This window comes from Podarcis muralis, chromosome 11, assembly GCF_964188315.1.
Source record: "Podarcis muralis chromosome 11, rPodMur119.hap1.1, whole genome shotgun sequence".
NCBI classification, from domain to species: domain Eukaryota; kingdom Metazoa; phylum Chordata; class Lepidosauria; order Squamata; family Lacertidae; genus Podarcis; species Podarcis muralis.
The window spans coordinates 65,604,110-65,614,179 of NC_135665.1; the positions used below are offsets into that span (position 1 = coordinate 65,604,110).

A 10,070-nucleotide genomic window follows, 5' to 3' on the forward strand; every position below is an offset into this window, starting at 1 on the left:
GCCCTCCCACCAGATGTCAAAGAGAAAAACAACTACCAGACTTTTAGAAGACATCTGAAGGCAGCCCTGTTTAGGGAAGCTTTTAATATTTGATGAATTATTGTATTTTAATATTTTGTTGGAAGTTGCCCAGAGTGGCTAGGGAAACCCAGTCAGATGTGGGGTACAAATGTACCCCACATCTGACTGGGGTACAAATAATAATATTAATAATAATAATAATAATAATAATAATAATAATAATAAGAGTCCACCGCTTCCTGAGGGAGACCATCCCCAGTCGAACAGCTCTTACTGTCAGAAAGTTCCAGTTACAGATAGGTAGCCGTGTTGGTCTGCCATAGTCAAAACAAAAAAAATTCCTTCCAGTAGCACCTTAAAGACCAACTAAGTTGCATGCACACGAAAGCTCATACCAAGAACTAACTTAGTTGGTCTTTAAGGTGCTACTGGAAGGCATTTTTTTTTGTTTTGTCAGAAAGTTCTTCCTGATGTTTAGTCAGAATCTCCCCCCTTGTAACTTGAAGCCAGCTTTCTAAGCAGAGTTCAGTTGGCCATCTTTCAGGGATGCTTTAGCCGAGATTGCTGCATCGCAGGACGTTGGACTAGATGACCCTTACGCTACACATCTATGAGAGGATTTTGTGAGGAGCACTGAGATTGTGCCTCCATGCAAATGCAGGGCTTTTAATTCCCCTCACACACACCCCAATGTACCGTATTGGCCCGAATATAAGCCACACTTTAAATTTTCACGATTGGAATTTGGAAGGGGGGAAAAGGTGCAGCTTATATTTGGGCCAATACGGTATATTTGTGCTGAAATGTCTTTTAATAGCAGAGCCTGAGTTTCTGTTCCAAAGGAATTCTTCCCTCAGGGAACCATCACCCTCTGGTGGCAGAAGACACAAACAGTCCATCCTGGGCAAAAAAGAAATTTGGCAGCTGGAGTTTCAGGAAGTTAAAGGAAGAAGCTTTTAATTTCCAGGGTGTTGCAGATTTCAGTCCTTCCAAAGAACAGCAACTGGGATATATCTGGGCGGCCAGCGCTGGGCAGGGCAAATAGAGGCTTGTGTTGCATCCTTCGGGATCTGGCTAAAGATAGGGGGCATATTTGGGGGGGAGGTAGTGATGGGGTGAGACCGGGGTCCTGGCAGCAGGGAAAACGTCACAGGAAGCGCCCCCTGCCTGGGGTCAACTGGAGGGAGGAAAAGGCAAGAAAGATGAGAGGAGCGCAAAGCCATCTTTCGCCCCATCAAGCATGAGTCCCACACCCCGGAGCAGGCTTCCCCAACCAGGCGCACGACAACTGACATCAGCCCCAGCCAGAGCCATTCCCAGCCCCCTTTGCGTCCAGCCTGGCTGTGGTCTCTCCTTGCTGGTGTCTGCCTTGGAGCTGGCTCTGGATGGCGGTTGTGGGGAGACTCACAAACGGAGGAGGAGAGGAAGCTGCCTTATACAGAATCTCCCCCATCTAGCTCCATATTGCCTACACTGGCTGGCAGAGGCGCTCCATGGTTTTGTAAGAACAAATCCAGCATCCTGTTCTCCCAGCAGCTGACCAGATGCCTCTTCTGGGAGACCAAGCAGAATTCAAGCACAAGGGCAACCTCCGACTGTAGAGGCAGAGTACAGCCATCCTGGCTAGAAGCCATCCATAGCCCTTTCCTCCTCCAATAATTTGTCCCATCCTCTCTTAAAGCCATCCAGCTTTGTGGCCATCCCTGCCTCTTGTGGGAGGGAGTTCCACTGTCTAATGATGCTCTGCATGAAGCAGTGGCTTAGTGCGGGGTGGGGGCAGATTCTTGGCAGGCACAAACCAGGCACCCCTGCAGAGATCATGCCCTGCTGGCCATCAGTGGCAAGGGCCGGGTGACTGCACAGGATGCTCTTCACACACACACGCCCTACCCCTGCCCAGTGTGTGAGCACCCGCCTGGCATCAGCCTAGCAAATAGCATTACACCCCTGGCATGAAGAAATACTTTATTTTATCCTGACTCTTCCAGCGGGTGGGGAGTTTTACCTGACCCCACTTGGAGATGGCAGGATTGAACCTGGAACCTTCTACATGCAAAGCAGGTGCTCTACATCTAAGCTACGGCCTTTTTCCGTAAAGTTTGTGCCCTCTGGTCGTTCCAGGTTCAGAGGGGAGCAGCCATGGCTCTGGGGCTGAGCCATCTGTCTAGGCACGTCTGCTACTGGGAGGAGATTCAATTTCACAGCTGATGTCGCCGCCACCCCATGCACTGTGAAATCGTAACCCCTTGACTCGCCTTTGCACCGGCTTGTTTCGCTCCCTCTCAGGTTTCCGAAACAAAGCTTCTGGAAGCCAAGATCAGAGAAGGAGGCCCAGAGTTTGGTGTCGGGGAACATGCGTTGGCATGCAAAGGCTCCCCCATGGCATATCCAGTTAAAAGGATCTCAGGTTGCAGAGTAACACAGCTTCATGCATGCTCATGAACTTGGTGCTCTTGCGAAAGCAACACTAAACATGATGGATGACACCGGAATTGACTCCCTGCTCATGAGTCAAACCATGCCTGGTGGAATTTGAGCTCCCCTTCCAGACAAGAGTCCTTTAAAGGGGAGAGCAGAGCTCGTCTTCCTTCTTCTAAGTTAAAGCTAAAAAACCTCCTTAACTGCTTAAGAGGATCTTCACAAGGAAGGCAATTTAGGGCTCTTCCCAGGGGAAAGTGGCAGGGAAAGTGGAAGCGGAGACAAGCCCTTAGTTGAACTTTTAAGGCATGCGTAGGCAAACTAAGGCCCAGGGGCCGGCTCCGGCCCAATCGCCTTCTAAATGCGGCCCACGGACCATCCGTGTTTTTACATGAATAGAATGTGTCCTTTTATTTAATATGCATCTCTGGGTTATTTGTGGGGCATAGGAATTCGTTCATTCCCCCCCCCCAAAAAAAAATAGTCTGGCCCCCCACAAGGTCTAAGGGACAGTGGACCGGCCCCCTGCTGAAAATGTTTGCTGACCCCTGTTTTAAAGGAAAGGTACCATAAGTAGTTCTAAAGGTAAAGGGACCCCTGACCATTAGGTCCAGTTGTGATCGACTCTGGGGTCGCGGCGCTCATCTCGCCTTATTGGCCGAGGAAGCCGGCATACAGCTTTCGGGTCATGTGACCAGCATGACTAAGCCGCTTCTGGCGAACCAGAGCAGCGCATGGAAACGACGTTTACCTTCCCACCGGAGCGGTACCTATTTATCTACTTGCACTGCTAGGTTGGCAAGAGCAGGGACCTAGCAACAGGAGCTCACCCCATCGTGGGGATTCGAACCGCCGACCTTCTGATCGGCAAGTCCTAGGCTCTGTGGTTTAACCCACAGCACCACCCGTGTCCCTTTCAGTAGTTCTACTAATCCTTTTTTAAAAATCAAATATCTGCACGAGGTACCACTGTATGGCATTACCAGAACTGTACGCGTGTTTTAAATTTCTATTCTTACGGTGGTTTTCTGCTACTTCCAGAGATACCTTATTTTTGGCTCCATAAGACTCACTTTTTCCCTCCTAAAAAGTAAGGGGAAATGTGTGTGCATCTTATGGGGCGAATGCAGGCTGCGCAGCTATCCCAGAAGCCAGAACAGCAAGAGGGATTGATGCTTTCACTGCACAGTGATCCCTCTTGCTGTTCTGACTTCTGAGATTCAGAATATTTTTTTTCTTGTTTTCCTCCTCCAAAAACTAGGTGCGTCTTGTGGTCTGGTGCGTCTTATAGAGCGAAAAATACGGTAATTTCCTAGCAAATGTTGTGAAGCTGCCTTGCTGCTGCTGAAGAGACACTCAGCCGGACATTGGATGCAGTTTCTATCATGCCACCAAGACCTCTTTTGGGGGGTGGGGGAGTGAAGAGCCGCCACCCAGAGCCAGAGCATCAACTTGGCATGCATAAGCCTCAGGTTTGATCACCAGTGACATTATTTCCAGATAGACCAGAACCCTGGAAGGCAACTGACCAGTTGCTGACCACCTGCTTTGGTTGACCACACATCCCATTTCTGCTGCGTACCTTGTCACGGCTGCACCCTTTTGTCTCTCCTGCACATCCGGAGCCAAGGGAAGAAGTAGAAGCAGCCCCAATAAATCCTGCAAGAGAGAAGGGGGGGGGGGAGATCCAGGCTGCTGAGCAGAGAGGCTCCCACCTCAGGGAGGGAGAAGACCTGCAGGAGGGAAAGGAAGGTGGTCCCAGGCCCCTGAGAAGCAAGAGAGAGGATAGGTCAGAACAATGGCTTATCTAGTTCTCACAGGGAGCCTGCGGGAGAAGCCTGTGGGAAACTCTTAGGCAGGATTCAAGCACAAAAGGGCTCTTTTCTCCTGTGGTTTCCAGGAACCGGTTTTCAGAAGCATTGCTGCCTTGACCACGGAGGCAGAGCGCAGCCATCCTGGCTAGTAATACTAATACTAATAATAATTTATTACTTATACCCTGCCCGTCTGGTGGGGCTTCCCCAGCCACTCTGGGCAGCTTCCAACAAAATATTAAAATACAGCAATGCATCAAACATTAAAAGCTTCCCTACACAGGGCTGCCTTCAGATGTCTTCTAAAAGTTTGGTAGTTATTTTTCTCTTTGGCATCTGGTGGGAGGGCGTTCCACAGGGCAGGCGCCACCACCGAGAAGGCCCTCTGCCTGGTTCCCTGTAACTTTGCTTTGCGTAGTGAGGGAACCGCCAGGAGGCCCTTGGTGATGGACCTCAGTGTCCGGGCAGAATGATGGAGGTGGAGACGCTCCTTCAGATCTACTGGACTGAGGCTGTTTAGGGCTTTAAAGGTCAGCACCCTGGAATTGCTTCTGCACTCACTCTTCGTGGACCGACTCTGACTCCCAGTCCAGCCTCCAGCCATTAGACTCCAGCCCTTCCTCTTGCCGAATGAGGTCTCCACCCTGCAGGAAAGAGAGTCAGCGTTGCATCTCAGCACCTCAGCATCAGCATCTCAGGCACCGTCATCAGCCAAGCCACATAGCTACATTGCATTGCCAACAATCCCGCATTAAGAACATGAGAAGAGCCTGCAGGATCAGGCCAACAACCCATCTAAACCAGCATCCCTTTCCCACAGTGGCTAAACAGCTGTCATTATGGGAGACCGAGCATAAGAACAACACTCTCCCCTCCTGTGGGTTCCAGCTGGTATTCAGAAGCAGGGGCAGAACATCTCCTATTGCCGTGCAGGGTGGGTGAGCTTGCAGGGCTCTGTGCATGCCCATGGGGGGTGAGGGGGCATGTCATGGGGCACATACACTGGAGCCCAGCAGAGGAGAGAGGCAGTGCAGCCACTGATCTGCCTGTCCTCCTGTCCACTGCTTCTGCCCCTGAGGCCAGGTTTGATGCAGAAGTGGAGCTGCAGCCAGCTGGCCTCCCCCTCCCTTTTGGCTGGCCCAGGGGTGGCCGTAAGGAGAAGGAGCCCTGAAGGCTGTGCCCGGGCGCAGCTTCCCTCGGTGAGGCAGCCTGCCATGAGGGAACCTGGTTGTGTTCCCTCAAAAAAAAAAAAAAAAAACAGAGAGGCACAAATACAAGATGGGGGACACCTGACTTGAGAGCAGTACATGTGAAAAGGATCTAGGAGTCTTGGTTGACCACAAACTTGACATGAGCCAACAGTGTGACGCGGCAGCTAAAAAAGCCAATGCAATTCTGGGCTGCATCAATAGGAGTATAGCATCTAGATCAAGGGAAGTAATAGTGCCACTGTATTCTGCTCTGGTCAGACCTCACCTGGAGTACTGTGTCCAGTTCTGGGCACCACAGTTCAAGAAGGACACTGACAAACTGGAACGTGTCCAGAGGAGGGCAACCAAAATGGTCAAAGGCCTGGAAACGATGCCTTATGAGGAACGGCTAAGGGAGCTGGGCATGTTTAGCCTGGAGAAGAGGAGGTTAAGGGGTGATATGATAGCCATGTTCAAATATATAAAAGGATGTCACATAGAGGAGGGAGAAAGGTTGTTTTCTGCTGCTCCAGAGAAGCGGACACGGAGCAATGGATCCAAACTACAAGAAAGAAGATTCCACCTAAACATTAGGAAGAACTTCCTGACAGTAAGAGCTGTTCGACAGTGGAATTTGCTGCCAAGGAGTGTGGTGGAGTCTCCTTCTTTGGAGGTCTTTAAGCAGAGGCTTGACAACCATATGTCAGGAGTGCTCTGATGGTGTTTCCTGCTTGGCAGGGGGTTGGACTCGATGGCCCTTGTGGTCTATTCCAACTCTATGATTCTATGATTCTATGTCCCTCAAAAAAATGTGCCTGAGTCTACCCCCTACCCCCATGCTATGCCATGCTATGCTATGCCTTACGGGGTCCTTGCTGCAGGATCACGTTCATCCAATGCTTTACCAACTGCACTGGCTCCCGGTGGAGTACAGGATCAGGTTTAAGGTGCTGGTTTTGACCTTTAAAGCCCAATGCAGCCAAGGACCCTTGTACCTACGGGACTGCCTCTCCTGGTCTGCCCCGCGGAGGACCTTAAGGTCCACAAATAACAACACTGTGGAGGTCCCAAGCCTCAAGGAAGTTAGATTGGTCTCAACTAGGGCCAGGGCCTTTTCAGCACTGGCCCCGACATGGTGGAACACTCTGTCACAAGAGACCAGGGCCCTGCAGGACTTGACATCTTTCCGCAGGGCCTGCAAGACAGAGCTGTTCCACCTGGCCTTGGGTTTGGACTCAGTCTGACCCTTGTGTTTCCCTTCCCTTACGGTTTATCAGCTACTTTAAAATGAGGCTGCATTTTAAATTGCATTTTAACCTGTATTTTAAATTGGGGTCCCCCCCTCTTTTTCCCCTATTATGTTTTTACTGTGATTTTTTTATTGGTGTTAGCCACCCTGAAGCCAGCTCTGGCTGGGGAAGGCGGGGTATAAATAAAAATTATGATGATGTTCAGAAGCATTTCTGCCTCTGACTGTGGAGGCATCCATTGTCTGTACCATCAATACCAGCTGCTAGAAACCGCAAGCCAGGAGAAGGTTTGAGTGCTTGCTGGTTTCCCATTGAGGCTTGTGGTTGGTCCCTGTGTGATGGGCCACTCGCCTGCTCCAGAAGGCTCTCCTTGTGTTCTTGTGGTTCAGCTGTTCCCTCCACCACCACCACCTCCAGACATCCTTTACCTGGCTTCAGAATTGCCCACTTGCCTGAAGGCGGCACTTCTCTCCTTTCGCTTCCTGCTGCAGAGGCCTCTTCACCTCCTGGCTGCTCTGCGGATGAAACGATGGAGAAGGTCGGGACCCTTGTAAGGCCACGTGTGTGTTTGTGTGGTTGGAGGGCACAAAGTCCGCAAGGCTTTCCCGTCCTTGGCCCTACCTGCTCCACATATTCTGCTCCTTGCACCAACGGATCCTCACGCGCTCCGGCTTCCAGCTGCTGCTGCTGCTTTTTCTGGGGGCAGATACGGAGAGAACAGAGGTTCATCCGGACTGCGCCATCTGTTTTTAGGGAGCAGCGAAGTCGCCTGCCTGGTGTCAACAGGGAGTTCAAAAGTGTGGGAGATGCCACACTAAAATGGCTATTGAGCGGCATCTGCAGTAGTGCCAATTCTGCCAATTGCAGCAGTCGAGTGGGCACGCTTGGGGTAAGGCGATTTCGTAGGCAAACTGGTCCCAAGTTGCTCAGGGCTTTACAGTGGTAACTCGGGTTACAGACACTTCAGGTTACATACGCTTCAGGTTACAGACTCCGCTAACCGAGAAATAGTACCTCGGGTTAAGAACTTTGCTTCAGGATGAGAACAGAAATCGCGCAGCGGCAGTGGGAGGCCCCATTAGCTAAAGTGGTGCTTCAGTTTAAGAACAGTTTCAGGTTAAGAACGGACCTCCGGAACGAATTAAGTTCCTAACCAGAGGTACCACTGTATATACTAACACTATAGGGACGCAGAGGCGGAGCTTCATGCTCTGGCACCGGGGGGTGTGGCTGGCGCATGACCTGGGGGCATGGCGCGTCACCTGCAGGGGCGTGGCACCCAGCAGGTGGGGGGGCAGTCGCGGTGGCAGCCCACCAGGATCACACTGCCAGTTCAAAAGCATGCCAGTGCAAGTAGATAAATAGGTAGCACTGTGGCAGGAAGGTAAACAGCTTTTCCGTGCGCTCTGGTTTCCGTTACGGTGTCCTGTTGCACCAGAAGCGGTTTAGTCCTGCTGGCCACATGACCCGGAAAGCTGTCTGTGGGCAAATGCCAGCTCTCTCAGCCTGAAAGCGAGATGTGCTCTGCAACCCCATAGTCGCCTTTGACTGGACTTAACTGTCCAGGGGTCCTTCACCTTACCTTACCTTTTACCTATACTAACTTGCAACCAGCGTAGGTCTACTGACCTGGTAACCATGGTCTCCCCTCTTGGCTTTGCAGTTGTCTCTTCTGTCCCAACGTAGCCCAGACACCATCTCTCTCCTGTCTGACATGGACTGGGCAGTGGAGGCTTTGGGGGAATTGAGGCTGTACATCTCAGTCAACAGAGACTCCATGGCCACAGCAGAAGCCCCTGAGGACACCAAATACTTGGGTCAGCTGCACCCAAGAAATGGGAATATCCCCCGCCTTGCCCTGCCCTCCCTTTCCCATGAAGTGGAATGCCAGCCTAATGGGGTAGACATCTCCACTAGGCGATTGCACCATCTCTTTAGGGTTCAGCTGCCCCTATCTGTTAGAATTCCTGCTCCGTGATGGCAGTCATAGGATTGTTGTCTTTCACATGACAGTGTATGTTTTGACTCCACAAAGTGGGAAGTGATGGAGACAGGATGTTTGTGTTACTGTGTTCCATGAAGTGGGACTATTGTCCTTTGCTCTTTGCTGTCTGATGCTAGAGAGAGAGGGAGCCATGTTGCAGTGCTCCGTGTGTGTTTAGATGTAAATAAAGTCGATTAGCCAAAATGCTGAGTTGCTGAGGTCTGTTATGCAAACTGGGCAAACTCTGCGGATCCCTAAGTGTACCGGTGTCGGTTGGCATCGGTCGCTGTGATGTTCGGGCTGAAGAAAGCTTTTGAAGCTCCTGAACAATCGACCAGGAGGGAGGGAACATGCCAGTCGGGCATGTGTCTCTGCTAGGGTCCTACTTGAGAGGAGGACAAGCTCCTGGAAAAACATCCTTCTCCCCGTTGGGTGATCTTAATATATGTCTACATTGCTGTTGACTGCTCTGGAGCCTTATGGTGATGGGCAGGGAAGGGAAGGACACAACCAATTGTAAGAGCTGTTCAGCAATGGAATGGACTCCCTTGGAAGGTGGTGGACTCTCCTTCCCCGGAGGTTTTTAAGCAGAGGTTGGATGGCCATCTGTCAGGGATTAAGAACCTAAGAAGAGCCCTCCATGAATTTGTCCAATCCTCTTTTCAAGCCATCCTAGTTGGTGGCCATTCCTGCCTCCAGTGGGAGGTAGTTCCACAGGACAATGCTGTGCTGAGTCTCCCCATGCTCAGCTTCGTTGGGTGTCCACCAGCTGTGATCCAACCACATCTGGAAGGTCACAGGTTCCCCATCCCTATCTTAACAGACGCAGCCAGCAGACCCACCTCCTGATGTGAAACAGGCCTCCATTAAGAAGTGCTCCAGGAACAGGGAAGGGAAACGAGGCCCTCCTCAAGCGTCAACAGAGTCCGCCTTCCGAGTCGCTCAGTCTGATCAGCCAGACTCTTGTGCCCAGCTGTGCCAGAGCTTCTGCTGCCTCCCAGTTCAACTGAGGGCAGTGGCCAATGGGGAGCTGGCTCAGGGGGAACCGCCACAAACACCACCTCTCTGAGAGGCAAGAGGTCGCACAACAGCCTGTGGCAGTGGCTGAGTGAGGGCAAATTGCGGCACCCTCAAATCCGATGGGAAGAGGATAACCCAAGATGGCCTCCACCAGAGTCAGTTGCTCCATCCTCTGCTGGGATTCCGTGGTTCTGTGACCCCAAAGAGACAGCAGAAGGAAGGTCAGCATCAGGCAGAGGCAGCTGGCATGGCCTCTCTCACTGGGAAGCTGTTCACCAGATGTTCTGCTCTCTCTCAGTATCATATGAGCACTCTCTGTTTCCCCCTGTTGTAGGAATTATAAGGTCTTATATATATAAAATAAATATTCATA

General features: G+C 51.3%; 1 protein-coding gene across 1 annotated transcript; it reads right to left on the reverse strand.

The window, feature by feature from the left end:
- Positions 1 to 872: 872 nt before the first annotated feature.
- On the reverse strand, positions 873 to 9,870 carry LOC114606916 (uncharacterized). Its single transcript, XM_028749587.2, has 7 exons — positions 9,520 to 9,870; positions 8,323 to 8,489; positions 7,315 to 7,389; positions 7,146 to 7,208; positions 4,815 to 4,897; positions 4,022 to 4,098; positions 873 to 1,198 (listed from the first exon to the last, which is right to left on the reverse strand). The coding sequence occupies exons 1-6, from the start codon at positions 9,542 to 9,544 to the stop codon at positions 4,026 to 4,028; spliced, it is 486 nt and encodes a 161-aa protein (XP_028605420.2). The 5' UTR covers positions 9,545 to 9,870; the 3' UTR covers positions 873 to 1,198; positions 4,022 to 4,025.
- Positions 9,871 to 10,070: the final 200 nt, after the last annotated feature.